Source organism: Battus philenor, unplaced genomic scaffold (assembly GCF_028537555.1).
Source record: "Battus philenor isolate CCGP_79_NKW_IND1 unplaced genomic scaffold, ilBatPhil1.0.hap1 SCAF_13, whole genome shotgun sequence".
Lineage (NCBI taxonomy): Eukaryota > Metazoa > Arthropoda > Insecta > Lepidoptera > Papilionidae > Battus > Battus philenor.
This window is the reverse complement of record NW_027181675.1, coordinates 12,904,756-12,921,522: the sequence shown is the minus strand read 5'-3', so window position 1 is coordinate 12,921,522 and position 16,767 is coordinate 12,904,756. Positions and strand designations below refer to the sequence as shown.

General features: G+C 34.2%; 1 protein-coding gene across 1 annotated transcript in view; it reads left to right on the top strand.

Annotated features, from left to right (window-relative positions):
- Positions 1 to 15,518, top strand: part of Zdhhc8 (zinc finger DHHC-type containing 8) — a 29,440-nt gene extending 13,922 nt beyond the window's left edge. Inside the window, exons 7-9 of the mRNA XM_068777135.1 lie at positions 361 to 548; positions 2,572 to 2,724; positions 12,409 to 15,518. Coding sequence (XP_068633236.1) covers positions 361 to 548; positions 2,572 to 2,724; positions 12,409 to 12,793 — 726 coding nt within the window. The 3' untranslated portion in view covers positions 12,794 to 15,518. The remainder of the gene's footprint in view (positions 1 to 360; positions 549 to 2,571; positions 2,725 to 12,408) is intronic.
- Positions 15,519 to 16,767: the final 1,249 nt, after the last annotated feature.

The following is a 16,767-nucleotide window of genomic DNA, read 5'->3' as shown; positions in this document are numbered from 1 at the left end:
TTTTTTCAAATGTTACTGTTACCTTTAAAGGCGCGGCATGTTAGAAAAATAACCGTTATACGAGTAATCATTTGTTCGTGGAAATAGGTTGGGCGCACAATTACATAGAATTATTCAAAGTGGATTACACATAGAATTCTGTGGAATTTTTTAACGACTATGGGTGTTGGTGTATGGTAATGAAGTCATATCAGGCCGATATACGCCTACTGCAAGCCATAGGCCTTCCCAAAGATCGTCATGATGATGATCTTTTACGCTGCCGGAATCCTACGACTTCCATAACCTTATGTCGTCGGTCTATGGGGACCGCTGCGTTTAATGAACTCGCACGTGAGTAATTATGCGGGCGTTGCGAAGCTGTCCCCCGGGCGCGAGGAGCACGAGGGCGAGATGGAGGGGCCGGGCGCGTCGCAGAGCGCCGACTGCGAGCCCACGCCGCCGCCGCTGCAGCGCCGGGGCTCCGCTGCCAACCTGTTCCCGCCGCCAGAGCGCCAGCCGAGGCCTCACCACTACCCGCGCCTCAGCCCGCTGCCCAGGAATACCGGGTGAGTGTTACATCGCCACACAATCAGTCCACACTTGTAGAGCCATTTTAGAAGTTAGGTCAAATGAATCCTTAATTTTATTATGCTTAGTAAGAAAAAGACCAATATTTAGTCACTTCCGCACATGCAGTCGTAGTCGTGCAACAAAGTGCACCGCCCGCCAGCCCGCTGATAAATGTGCATGCGGCAAACAATGCGAATTACACAACTACCACCGTTAAATCACTCAACACGTGTCTTACCCCTCCACGGGGCATCTTCAGGAGTTATGTTACACCGATTAGTGCCAAACACAGAGAATGTCTCTGTGTATTATTCTTGTAAACAATTTCTAAGGTATGAAGGTGATTAATTTGGTCTAGAATCACGTAAGGTGCCTTTAATCGAAACTAGTCTGCATTCTTACATCACCTCAGCACTACAAGTCTTTACTTTTAAGATGCCTTTACACCAAATGAGTCCACAGTTACAACGTTCCTCTAAAATAAATTAATCCTCACTTCAGAGATGCCTCTGCACAAAATTAGTCGCTACTTTTTATACGCCTCAGCAAAAAATTAGTTCTTACTATTAAGATGCCTTTACAAGAAACGAGTTGTTAAAACTAAGGTATCTCGAAATTAAATTAATCCACACTTCTGATAGCTCTGCACCTAATTATTCTTCTCTTTTAAGATGACTTAGACACCAAATGGGTCCACAATTTTAAGATCTCTACATTATTATATATCTCTATATTCTCTACATTAAATTAATCTTCGCTTCTTAGGTGTTTTTGCATCAAATTAACCTATCCACTTAAGGTGTACACAAAACTAGTCCCCATTTCTAATATGCCTCAGCACCAAATTAGTCCACTTATCTAACGTGTCTGCATCAAATTTATCTTCCTACTCCTGTAAGTAGACTTTACACAAAACTATTTCTTACTTATATACCTCTAAGCTGATTAATCCACACTACAAAAGTTAGTCCAATTCGTCCAAAGCATTTCGTCGGTCGGTCAAGCCCTCTGTGAACATATAGACGTGTAACTAGTGTGGGCAGCTATAGTAGGTATCTTACCCAAGCAGTTCCGTAAATACCGTTAATATAAGAACCTATCTCGACCTCGTTCATCTTTCAGCTGAACTGATGCTGTAAAAGTCAAAAACTTATTTTTTTCATGACAACGCATCACGATTAGATCACACGTGGTCTCAATTATGTAACCCACGTGAATATAAACCCTCCCAGGGTTATTACACGCGGCCTTTGCACTGCCCGTGACACCAAGTCTCCGTCCAAGGTTGAGCGGATAAGCGTATATGCCCACGAGCTACCTGTTGTTTGCTTTACAAACAAAAGTATGTATATACTTTTAAACTGTAATTATGTTTCTGAGTCACGGAAGACTTTGAATTTGACTACAAATTAAAATAGTAAAATTTTAACATTACTGCAAATTAAAACACACTCACAATTTAAACTGAAAACATTTCATTTTGTTTTCTGAATAATTGGTTAGAAATATTTTGACATCAATATGAGATGTGTTTTATTCAATGTCAAATAAAGGTTTTTTTTTTATTTGAATAACAAAAGCAATAGGGGGGTTTCGATCTGCGAACAAGTAGGTATAATTAATTGACTTATTAGCCTGTTCGCTAAATTCTTATCATAAGTTCTTATTAGCCGGCATTTAGATTTTTTGTTTAAAATAAAAAATAAAAACTTTTAGTACTTTGTCTGGGCTACTTTTTAACCTGGTTAACCCAACACCTCAAGAAATCTCAGGACACATCAACAAGACCAAGATATATTGTTGTGACCTCGGGGAGGCATCCCACTGAACCAATGTGGATAGCCCTATAGAATTTACCATGCTTCCTCCATACACTGCAATCTGAGCAGCTGTCTTCTCAACGAAGCATGCCATGTATAGAGGATTGTCCGTGACACTGTAAAGAGTAGAGTAGATATGTGTTAAGAACTTAGATTTCAAAGTAATTGATATTAATTATATAATTGTGACGGTTTCCAGTCACGGCACGACGACGTCGGGCTACCGGGTGGTGATGGAGCCACTCCGCTACGAGTCCGGGGCGAATGGGGCTCGGCCCTCGCCCACCATGCAGCAGCGCATCAAGGCCCTGGGCGTACCCACGCCTCTGGCTGTCAGCAGCCCCGTCCGAAGGTATTACCCCAATGTATACATGCCCTCACAACCCACCATACATTCCTTCACGAACGAGCGTTGACTTATATAAAACTCTTTTTTATTTTAATTTACGAGTTCCTTTATTAATAAACCACTACTATTTACGAAATATATTCATTATCATTTTAAATTAAATTACGATAATAAACTTAAAAGAAGAAGAAAAAAAAACAGGAAAGCGTTGTGTGATGTATATATTTAAGTATTCATTCCAGTAATGTATACAAAGTATACATTACATATTATATAGTATATGTTGTATATATGTTAATGGTGAGATGTAAAGAAGTTATTTTTTTTTTATTTAAATGCATGTAACTTCTATCTATTTTAATTTGTGATCCAGTGGTTTCCGCTATATATATCAGCAGTCTTTAAAAATATATTATTTTAATTTTCATTGTCTCGGGTTGACTGACACAAAATGTTTTATGGTATTATGTCAGCTGTTTGCTAATAAATAATTATTTATGGTACACTAAAAAGTTGCAATATATAATACACATTATACTCAAAGGCATACACAGTATTAAAAATACTAAATACTTAATATGCAAGGAGATTAATAATTTGAATGCAAAAAGTAATGACATATTTCTAAAACTGAAAGTTTCAGTTATGTGCTTAATAGCTTTATAGGGATAAACATATAAATCATTTCCAATAAATTTATGATACACCCTATCCACAAACAAATGGTTTCTGCAATAATAAATAACGTAATTTTCAGAATAAGGATTACTACATATTAAAATGAATTATTGTTTACTACATGTCTCTGCAGATTTTGCACTGCTAGAATCCATTGAACCGTTGCATTCCAATAGAATAATAAATTAATGTAATATATTTCAGAGTGATCACTTGTTAAAGGTGATTGCAAATATTTTTGCTGTCAAATGAATTATACATTCTGCCATTTGAAGCTATTAAATCTATAACCAATGACACTGTATACAACTTCAATAAGATTTCATATGTGATCGTAATTTTCATGATCTCTTGGTGTCAGATAGTGCTTGATGGTCTTGTGTCAGAACTTTGGATCTTTCCATTCCGTGAACTCGATGAAGCTGTGAAAGCCTCTGGGATAACAGCTTAAACATCTATACAAACAATATTACTTGTGAATAAATGTTAATTTATTTATGATAAACCAATATTACTTAATATAACATCCCAATAGAATAAATCAATGAGATACAATATCTGCTATGTGTTGCGATAAACTCAAAATACCTAAGATATTTATGACAATATTTCAACTAAGATCCTATTGTGTAACGGTATTTGTTTTTAAATAAAAATGGTTTACTTATAAAAGTATATAAGAAAAGGCAAAAGAAAAGCCGGCTAAGCCTAAGCCGGTTAGTACTTTGTAACCAATATGTTGCAATAAAGTTTACTAAATGAACAATGTATATATCAGGGGTGGCCAAACTACGGTTTGCGAGCCACATGTGGCTCTTTGAACTATTATTTTTGGCTCCGATTGATTTTCGAAATATTTCGGTATTGAAATTTATAAAACCCATGTTAGCTCCTGGGAAATCAAAACAAATCACTGGTGTGAATAATAATTATTATTATTCCACTATAAAATTAGCGAAAGCCAAACACCGGTCATAACTAACCGGCATATTAAGTATTATTAGGAGTGATGTCATGTACATGTGCCGTATTTTACATGCATATTCAATTGCGGATTGCAAAAGATTTCAAATTTCGAAAATTGGTTCGCACTATCAAAGAGTTTGGCCTCTCCCCCCCCCCCCTTTATATATTATAAGTATAATAATCTCTGTATATTTTCTTCATTGATGATTACATAATTCATATTGTATTAATTTTCATCATGATTTATATTCTATTAATAGGTAATATAATTCAGCGCTCGTTCGAGAAAATTTTATCTCTTGTGAACATGTATTGAATTAGTAAAACTAGTTACCACCCACATAATCAAACCATACACAATATGCTTATGTTGTTAGCTGAGAAAGGGGAAAAATTGGCGTTTTATTTACCAAGGATTGTAATTTACAAAATTTATAGGTATTTATGTTTCATATGGCCTATTCCCATTGCATCGACTAATACCACAATTGACAAATATCCTTATCCGCAATATGCATTGCTTCATGTTTTTTATTTTTAATAAATGTTAGAGTTTTTTGATTTGCATGTAAAATTGTTTGCATCATATGTCTAGCGGTGATACGTTTTTATTTGGGAACATGTAAAGTTTTTATTTATTTTCGTCGTTGTATTGTGCTTATATGCATGCCCATATTCATGTCAGATCAATTCATAAGAGTAATATATTATAGTACTAAAGCCCGTGAAGTCTTGACCGTTTATTTAAAAAAAAAGCAGATGGCTGACTATGAAGTTTGACACATTGTGTCTTTATCAGGTAAAGGTATTAAAGCGAAACTGTCAAAATTGGCTGAATAAATAGCATCTTTAACAGCCAATCCCTTGACAGACACCAATATCTTTGAATTACAACTTACATACTAGTACAGAGATAGTCAAGCTCCTTGATTTTTTAAATTCTTGATGTATAAGTTTTAGTTGAGTTGATATATGTTTTAGTATAAAAGTTAAATTTAACACTGAAAATTTCTTGAATTAGCCAAATTAAAAGAAATACTAAAACCAAAAAAATTATCAATCATTTTAAAAAGTTACTTGAAAAATATATTCCTGCGCTTTTATGAAATTAAGATGTAAAATTTTTTGATATAAAATCTTGTACGATTTTATTTTCTGTCACAGTTTAACAGTCACATTAGAATTCGGTCATGTTTTGATTGAAATGTATTTCGTGCTAAATCTTTTATAAATTGATATTTAATTTAAGATCATAGGTCGGTGATCGATTTCCAGTGCAGCTGCGGCCTCTGCGTACTATAATACCACATTGCAAAAAATTAATATATCCCTATAGTTATCTTTGGGTAGGCCTATGCATTGCAGTAGGCAGCTATGAGCTGAAACGATAACAACTTAATTTAATTTTTGACATACTATAAAATATTTTGTTACTTGTCATATTACATAGAAAACCATCAAAAGATATAAAGAAGTCAGACTGTATTTGTAGTTCCAATCCCTAGCAGGTTCTGGTAAATGTTGCCAAATAAACCCACCACAAATAAAACATCATAGTCAACCATCGCTTCCAACAGTGTTGTAAAAATGCAATGAAAGACTTTTAGCTTTTATAACAAATGTCCGGGCTGGTCTTTCACAGACTTTGTGCTATATTATTCACTATTACATAAGATGTTAATATAAGTAAAAAATAATGATTATGGGCTTGTCAGGATTGTTCACACTGTATCTCCAAAATGATCTCATATATAGGAGATTTGGATCTAAAATTCAAAATCTGACTCGTAGGACCAAGTGTGAATTAACCAATATATTTAAGAAAAGAAGTTTGAATATTGTCAAATGGATTTTAATTTTTATTCAATGTTGTAATAAATATAAAATGTAATTTGATAAAATTCAAACTACCTTTCGAATTAATGATAATGCTAATTATAATGACACTGCATTCAACGTCAGTCTAAAATCAAAACAATAGATTCTTTCATATAAGAATTATAAATGTAAATAGATTTGTCTCTTAAAACTTCATACCGTTATCATTTCATCATTAGGTGTCCACTGCTGGACATAGACCTCCTCCCCTAGATTTCCTTTAAGATCAGTTGAAAGCACCATTCAGTGTTTTTAGACGACCTCAATAAAGAGGTTTGCTCACCTTGGGGATAGATGTCCCCCAACTGTTGTTGTCATACACTATTTTCACTGAAAAATAGGAACAACGGATAGTAATAAATAGTCATATATTCGCGAGACAGAGTCAACGTCGCTCTTTCAATCGCATTTTTATAAGAAACAAAAGAGAGATAGATAATATTTAAAGATGGGTTTACATGTGGCTCCTTTTTAAATAGTATTTTCCTAATAATAATGTATGTTTTTTTTTCATTTCCATCTCCGTTTACAATAAATTCCTGTTTTGCTTGGTGTCATAGTAATACATGCATAAAAACTCCAAGCCATAAAGTAAACAGAAACAATCTAATTAAGAAAAACTTAGCATCTTCGTGCAGATTATAAGTACATGTAAACACATCTTTAGCTGCCTATAACTTAACATTCTTAAAAAAGTATTTAAAATTAAGTTTGTCTAATACAGTAGATATAGGTTTTAATCAGAATCTAATAAAAATATATATTCTTTTGAAATAACACTTTACATATTAATATATCATGTTAAAACATATTATTAATTTTAGTTAATAAGACTGACTGGGGATGCAGTGTCCAAATGAGCCACAAATATAAGTATTAACTTCATAATTGATACTTTTTAAAAACAAAATTATAATCAAACTGTATTTTGATGTAACAGCAAACATAGCCACACTAGGCATATTCGACGGCAACTACATAACTATCGTAAGCAATGGGTTCTAAATTTCTTTACAAAAAAATGAAATCATGTTTAACTTATTTGTCTTAGAACAAGGGACCCAGTTTTTTTTTTCTCATAAACTACATCCAAAATTTAGTTGATTCCAATGGAATCTCTGCTGCTGCATGTCTAAAATATTCCCAAAACTACTAAAAAATAATAAAACTTATTAAAGCTCTGCTTACGAAATGTAAAACTTCATTTTTTTGTCTCCCCACTTCCCCTCCCGTCGCGTCACCAATAGACCCTTAGGTGTCCACCTGAACTACTTTGGAAACTAAAGTTTTAGGTCATAGAAACGAAATGTATATGACACAAACTAATTTCACAAGGTAGATTACACCCAAGCTGTTTTTTTTAATCCCAACTGTGGGCTATTTATCGTTTTATGTCAAATACTTATATTTGTGGGCACTGTTGTGTGAGCTGGGAAGTGACATAGTGAATCGTTTACCGCTTACCGTACGCGGCAGATGGACCTAACGCATATAGAGCCGACGTGTCGATGGTAAATGGCATGAAAATTGTCTGTCTGTTTGGTTTTCTGTGTTTGTCTATTGTATATATATGTAATGGAATTTCGTAAACACCACTATAAAAATTGTCAATATTTTATAATAAATTTCTTTGTAAGTATTACTTGTAATTTTCGTTCTTCGTTTCTTTACTACCCAATAGACAATACTGTCATTAACCTAATACATTCAATATAATAATATGACCGTTTTCAAATTCATCACTATAAAGTAAATTAATTTCGTAATCGATAAATACTGACCAATGCAACTGTTAAATATCAATATAAATTTGCAGCGCGTGAACTGTCAAACGCGCGAAGTTCATGGCTAACTGTCAAATGATTAAAGATAAAAATGAACAGTTATCCGTGCGAAGTTCATAGCTGTTAAATGTTGGAAGTTCGTAGCTAATTGTCAAACGCGCTAAGTTCATAGATAGCTAACTGTCAAACGCGTGAAGTTTATAGCAAACTGTTAGAAGCTGAAAGTTCATAACAAATTGTCACACGTGCGAAGTTCATAGTTAACTGTCGAGCGCGCAAAACTCACAGTAAACGTTCAAGCGCGCGAACTGTGCACGTCACGTTATGTGCACAAAGATTTAAGTCATTATATTTTGTTAAGTTACAAATTTCTTCGTTTTAAACCTTCCACTTAGTATTAGGAGACTTTTAAAAAACGATGAATGAAATTGTTAGACGATGTCATTTTTAGTGTAGTAGGAATGAATTTTTATATTAACATTAAAAATCCATGCGAAATTCCACTACAATTTTGTTTAATATCTACATATTGATTTGTTCTTGTGTGATTGCACTGTATGACTGGTTTGCAAACTATGTTATATGATTTATAATATTTTATTATTTTGCAGGAATACCCACTTTTATAACATTGCATAAAATAATAAAACTCAACGATTTTGTACTTTTATTTTTATTAAGTGCAGAACCGTTGTTATGATTTCTTTATATCTGACAATCTGTTTAAATATATGTATAATATTTATATTATTGCATGTAAAAATAAGCAAGTATGTTTGAGTTGCATTTTGGTTTTAATGGTGTTATTTAATATTGGGTGCAAGTTCTTTTTTCAAAAAACTTTAAATTTAGATTTTTATCATAAAAATTAAAACAATGGAACTTGCATTCAAAAGTGATTTTTTAATTTGCAAGCCGTAAATCAACTTAAAAAAACTAGAAATAACGTAAAGACAAAAAATATTTAAGTAATTACATTTATTGATTATAAAGACACAAAATTGTCTATAAATGATATTCTAAATCAATATTGTAATTTAATTGAAAATTGTTATTAACTAAGATTGGATGTTCGGACGCATATTAACCACAATATATGTTAGTTTCATCATCGTCATGATGTCAGCGGATAGACTCCAATTGCCAGGGTTAGGTTTCCCTCAAAGATCATCTTGATGTTGATGAGAGGTCTTGTTCTCCCCGCATGCCCACCGAATGTTGGCTTACTATGAAAAGAACTTTAACCTATAAATGCTAATGAACGAATATAACAGACTTTATACAGAGTTTGGTGACAAATTATACTTGCGTACAGATAGATTTAGAAACTTTTTGAGTTCTAATTTCTGGATCTATAGATTCATGAGGAGGGACTGAGTAGGGGTATAGGCTGACGGCCCTCATTTCGGTTTAAAAAGGTCTCTTTCTACCCATTCTCTCCTCTTAAATCAGTACCTAATAAAGTTTTAAATGATTAATAGAATCCTAATGCAAATATAAGCTGAAGATTATTCTTGACCAGTGTATATAATTCAGCGTGTCATGGAATGATTTCTGCAATAGCAATGTGTATACTGAAAACTGAATATTTTTCACATATCTATAGGCTAACATCAATTGAGGATGATTCGAGTAAAGATTTGAGCTGATGTCCGCTCTTAGCAGGTTTAAATCATTCATTCATTAAAAGATATTTCATTGTTATGCCTCGGACTATACCTATCTTCTGTTATATGTATCTTCACCGCATACAAATTCATTATCTCTAGTTTCTGTTAGATGGCGGTGCTGTTAGTCGTTTGAGGCTGTTACTAATTTTGGAGACCCACTACCTAAAATTAAAATTTTTCCCTCTACTAGTTCTGCTTGTTCTCATGGTATATGAAACTTGACTTGGATGTTATGTGGCTTATTTATGTGACTCCAGTACAATGTTTCTTGGTCCATCCCGGTGGTGACGGATCTAGTAGTTCTCGTTCCATGGTTGTTGTCCTCGTTTTGGCTGTTTAGATTTCCTTCTTTCTGGTGGCCCTCCTCTGCATGTCTAGTCAGTGTGGTGACTAGTGAAATTTCATTGGCAAGGTCTTAGTGCTTGTTCATCTCAATTATGTGGTGTTTAGGAGTCTTTTTTTTATTATAAAGTGAATGGAGTTTTTGAAGTAAACTTCATAATTTTTTATTCAGCCGAATATCCAATCTAGGTATTAAGAAATAGATTTCAATTTCGTTTGCGTTATGCTAGTGTTTTTAAGTTATTATCTTGATGAACAGATTACGTTTAGCGCTATTGTGTAAATATATGTAAATAGCATTATTGTAGCATTTACGCTATTTTTAATTTGCTGTTATTATTACAACCATTATAGTTCCAATCTCTTGACACAATAATACTTGAACAAACACAAATACTCCATTAAAAATAATTTTTAATTAGATTTATTCTGTTACATAGTGTTGCAAAAGGAAAAGTTAATGTCACAGAGCTATATTTAAAGCTGATAGAAATAATAATTTGTCATCACAATCATATTAAATTATATTTTCTTTGCGATGCTCTTAGAGGGGGTAACCATTAGTTTGCTTCCAAAAATAGGTATATTCCTTGAAAGCATTGGCAATGTATACACTTGTTTTATTTATTGGAAGGGAAAATTTCTGTCTATGGATGGTAGACATGTGAATACATATAAAATATAATTATGTTGGTTTTTATTACCGAATCAAACTTTTTAATCTATATTCTTGTAGATGATTGTACTTTGAAAAAAGTGTTTTGTGACGTTATTTTTATATATTTCAAATATATTAGTATTTAATTTGACTAATAGATAATTATTTAAAAATTTACAATGTTAATTATTCCTATATGTAATTCAGGGTTGGTTAATGCTTTAAAAGTATGAATTTATAGATGATTTGTCATCAATTAAAGTATGTAAAGTAAATAATAAAGTAAGGAAAACAGTTTTAATAATTTAGATTACAGTACCCGGTGATATATATTGCACATCGACCTTTGGAAAGAGACAGTCGGCTAATTTCGGCTTCCTAGAGCATTATCTCTGTCCCATACTACCTATGTGACGTTTTGTCAGTCGTGCGACAGAGACAATGTTCTACGAAGCCGAAATTAGCTGATTGTCTCTTTCCAAAGGTCGATGTGCAACATTTATCGCCGGGTATGGTACTGGATATTAAAATTACTTATTGTTTACTGTCCTCTCCCTTCCGCAGATTTTGTACAGTTAAAAGTTATTGGCCTGTAGCATTTTAATAAAAAAAAAAAAATTAACTTATACAGGGTTATTGGAAATAGATGTAAAAGCTTTTTGCTGACAATTGAGTTACATACTCTTTAAAGCTTTTTCACCTATAACTAATCATCCTGTATTTACTCGTAATGGTTTGATATAGTGACGGAGTAATTGTTCATCAAGATAAATGTTGTTCTGGCTTGTAGTAGTGTAGTGTATGATATTGTATGATAGTGTATGTGAAGTGGCATGTAGCGTTTGCATGCACCCTGCAAGCGCGGGCCGGCGCCCACTGCTGCGTTCAGAAGTGCTCTACCGTTAGATTCAGACCAAGTGCGTTTCAGTTCAAACGCACTGAGCTTTATGTAGTTAATCAATGAAGCTACGAACTTGGGTTCCGTTATCGCAATATAAAATAAATATTACTTTGCTCGAAGTTTAAATGTTTGGAGACTAGTTCACGGCTTCACGTATCAAGTGCATAGTGGACATTAACGGGCCTTTCATGAAATACGTCACCTGAATTTTTTTTTTAAATCTACTTCCCCCCCCCCCCTTGTGTTTGTTAAATGACGTTACGAAAGTTAGATCTCGCCTCGCTAAAAATAATGGAGTCGATTTAATTTTAAAAAGGGTTCAAGGGTTTGAGAATAACAAACATTGAAATAAAATCGCGATATAGGCAGTGAGAATATTTTTTAATCTAAATACCTTGTTAGAAAATCCGGTCATATTTATTTACATCGTAATACCGCGAAGATATTACTCATTCAAATTGATAGCGCCATCTATTGATATATATTAAAAATTCTGAGACATCTATAATTGGTAAAGAAGTATCTTAGTGGTGATTGTCATTGGACCCTCCCCCTTCCCCTCTTTTAGAGCGAACGTATTTTATGAACGGCCCTTAACAAGTTTAGTGACACCAAATGACCAACACAACGGTCACCTGCGGTAGTCGGTAGGCAGTACTCGCAGTGGGCTCCGCGCCCGCGCTCTGAACGCTGCAGCGGCGTCGCGCACCGCAGCTCCCGTCTCCTTCTGTCCGTAGGCCGTACGATAACGGCAGCCCGCGCTCGGACGAGCTCGCGCGTTTAAACCCTTGACGTGAGCGCCGCGCACAGGTCCAACCCGGGCACGCCGACGCAGCCGCGCCGCGACTTCTCCGGCCGCAGCTCGCCGCAGCGCCGCTTCCTCTCCGAGGGCGAGCTGCTGCGAGCCGAGCCGCCCCCGCACCGCCCCACCGCCGACGACATCCGCGAGCTGGCCGCCTCGCCGCAGCGCGGCTACCTGTGGCACGATCGTCCCCCGCAGCCCTCACCGCTGGCGCGCCGGCGCACACCGCCCGCCGCCCCCACGCCTCCCATCGCTCCTCACCACGTGCGACCCGCGCGACCGCTCTCCTTCGTACGCGCGCTTGAGGTGCAGGACCAACTCGAGCGAACTCCCCCCGCTCAACCTCCAGACCGCGCCTCCGTCTACGACTGCAACTACGAGATCTCCGTCTGAGTACGGACAAGCCAACGCACAACCGGCGAATAAAATAACATACTGTGTGGGTGATGGCAGTTTGTGCTACTAGTGTTCAATACGAATAATTTAAATGTTTTATATATATGTATATTTGTGAGGACCTCTGTAAATAGACACCCCCCTGTTGTGACACGTCGACACGATGCGCGAGTACATTTTGTTATGTCCGTACCAAGGAACTGTGTAACTATATAAGGCTTATATCCTCGGACTAAAGACGCGTATCTCGACACCGAGTCAGTCACATGTTGAATATAATTTATATAAGGCACCTAGACGATGTTTGAGTAAAGTGTGATGGTGACGTCGCGGAATTGACTGCAAAACCTGCCTCAATTTTGATTTAGTTGGAACCCGACCGTGGTATATATTGAGAGGTCGATATGTGATTTTTCTACTTCTATGTATGAATACATGTTCACTTAAAAGCATAAGCTTCCCCCAAAGATTGTAACAATTAACGGTCTTCTCTACTCGCATCCAAGTGACTTCTTGCTACCTTGTTATGAAAGGAAAGAAACAGACTTGAAAATGTAAACTTTAAAATCAGTTGACCTCCATGTTGATGTTAAAGGTGGAAGTAGAAAAATTTACAGCAAAGATAATTGTGCCAAATATTCTTTAGATGGAGTCTAGGTTAGAGGTATGTTCTGTCTCAGTTCCTAAATTGTTCACGGACAAATCATTTCCTCTCCCTTTCCATCGAAATATTAAAAGCATTTATGTCAATTTTTATAGATAAAGCATTTATCATTTTAACATTGACAATATTTAAAAATACAGCGAAGGAATTACCCATGAAAAAAAAAAGGAAAAAAAGTATAAAATGTATCTTGACATTCGCGATTTAATTTTACGTTATAGATAAAAATAAATTAATTTTGAAAAAAAATATGATACGATAAAAGATTTAAGGTTGTAAAAGGTATTTTTGATAATTTATTTCGTAGTGTACAAGAAAGTGGGATAGTTAGTTTGGCTAAAGGGTCAAGTTGAAATATAAAATTGGCTGGAAATTTGCAAGTAATTAAAAGCGGCCCAAGATCTCACCTTTCGAATTTGTTACCCAATCAGTCCACGATGAATGTACTTAGGAATTTTATTCTTTAGTTAAATAAACATTTGCGACGGAGTTAAACACTACATCTATATATATAAGAGTATTGAGATTGTGTACATTGTATATGAATACAGCGTATTTTAATAAAATATATCAAACCAACAAATTTGTAAATACATTAATTATTGTAGATTTTTATAGGTACGTATTGACTTTCTATATTATAATAGAATAATGACGTAGATAGGTTATATAACAATGATTTGTTAGAATATACTAATCAGTCACAGCTGTTGGATATGTTTTATTAGAGAGATATATTCCGACACTTGCTAAGCATAAGAATGTAAATATCCAGGTATATAATGTGAATTATTTAACAAGTTGTATAGATTGTGAATTAGCGGTTGTTGTGAATGTTAGTACTTGTATATTGAACTTGTTTTTGCGTATATTTATTTTCGGTGCCAGTATACACTTGATCCTTCTTGGTTTTCTCTTCAATCACTAAGAGTGATTTATTATAATGTTCACATTTGGCTAATCGCACCCGAACCTTTTGTAGCACGTACAAATTTTTTGTTATTTTAATTATATTTTCACAATTGTCTTTATAAGTCATTTGGCAGCTTGTTTAGAGAATAAAATAAAACTATGGTTGTATTTAAATATATTACCTGGACAGTAGTAAACGAGTGAAAAGAAGGCCAACAATTGTAAACTTACAAAATGATGCATTTACAAGCGGTAACTTTTTTGTGCGCAAGCAACTATTTTTAATGTTCAAATAATTGCATGAATCATTATAGAAAAATGTTTAAGTTTTATTTTTGACAAGTGTGTAAACACATCCCTGTCTGGTTGTTATTACTTAATGGTATTACTCTGTCCAGCGAATATAGCATAGTCTTCGTGCTACAAAAGTCCAAACGTGATCAAGACCTCAAACGGCCTACACGAGAGTAGTCATTGTTTTTAATTTCGAAGTGAATCTACCGCCATATTACCACACATTCCGTACTTCAAGACTTCTTTATCTACTATTCTATCGCTGCGTGTCATTTCATACGTACTTAATAGGTAACATGCCGTTCATGACAGTAATGCGAAACCCCACCATAGTAATTCATAAATTCAATTCGTTTTATCATTAAAATATCAAAGATAATTTATCATTCCATATGACCATAGATGAAAAACTAAAAAGCGTATTAACATTAACGGCTGATGAATGCTATTAGCGCATTGCACGTGTGATAATTCGGTGAAGCATTGCATAAGGCTTTATTTGCAATATGTTGTTAAATATTTCTGTAATATAAATATATAGATACAATAGATGTTATATAAAGTGTTATTTTCGTATTCAGTTAATGTCGCAGATAAGATAAGTTGTCCATAAGTGTTAAATATGTAGCATTAGTTTCGCATCACTCATAGCTCAAAGTGCGCCAGGAGTATACAGTTGTGGAGTTGGACCGTTCTGCGTCACATAGTTACCTAAGACAATGTATATATTTATAGCATCTCTTCAGAAATCGTTATTACCTACGTGTATGTGACAGTGTTTTATTTTTGTATTTTGATAAAATTTGTGTAAATAATTTTCTTATTTTATTGATATTAAACTCAATTAATCAAGGAGTGTTTGATTTTATTTTTCAACCCTTTTTGCACTGCTAGCACAGCTGGCATGAAGTTTTATTCCGGCGACTCGGAATGTCAGCAGTGCTGGCATGAAGTTTTTTTTTTGGTAATTTGAAATGTTATACAACAAAGAAAAATATCAACATCTTTTATTTGGAAACAATGGAAAAACGTTACAGAGTCTGAAATGAAAGCTTCTTTCGGTGTTATTATGAACATGAGACTTGTAAAAACACCTAGCTTGCAAGACTATCGGGCAAACAATTTTTTTTTCGAAAGTACCTTTTTTTTCAGATATGACGTGATCGATTTATGCAAATATTTTGTTCTTTACATTTAGAAATACTTCGAAGTTAAGTCACGAAAATGAGTAGAAGAATGAAGAAAACAGCTATCTAGATTTTCTTAATAAACAGCTTTTTATAACTAAATAGTTATCCAACATTTTTCATGATAAAAATATATGTCATTATAGAGTTGTCAGAAGAGAATGTGAAAAAATCTTGAGTGCAAAAGGTCAAGGGTCCAGTCATTATAAATATTGAACTGCAACTGATTAGGAACAGGAAAAACATAATGGAAAGTATTCAGAGCCATCATTTAATTTATTGATTAATTTTCTTAATAATAAACTTTAATTACTTACAAAATATTTTTTTTTCATTTCGTTTCGTTATATAAACAACTTTGATTTTATATTATTTTGATATTACGCAGTTTACTTATAACAATAAACATACATTTTATACGAACTTATTGTTCTGGCAGAAAACACTCAAAAACTTATAACATATTTTATTAACAGAATATTTATTTCTAATTTTAATTTGTATTCTTACATGTTTTATATTTGAATTTTTACCGTAATTAGAATGTAATTAGAAAAAAAATTGTTGAACGAGTCTTAACCTCTAATTTACCGTAGGACACATGTATTTTTTTCACGATTTTTGGACGCTTTTCTGAGGAACGTAGCTAGTAAAAAAAGAGTTAAATGTATTCTTAAATGCACTTTTGGTTTTTACAGGCGGCAACTGTTTGACAACCAGTATTACTTTAATTTGTGGTTTTTATGTAAAAAGAAGTGTCCTTGTAATTTTACTCTACAAATGAAACTTCATAACTTTTGTTGTTTTCCACTGAGCAACACATATGTCGATTTTTCATCTTTTTCCGAAACAAATTTTTGACCGTAGCAAATTTGCCTTCCTGGGCCCAATAGGCTCATGCTTAATCCAGCTTT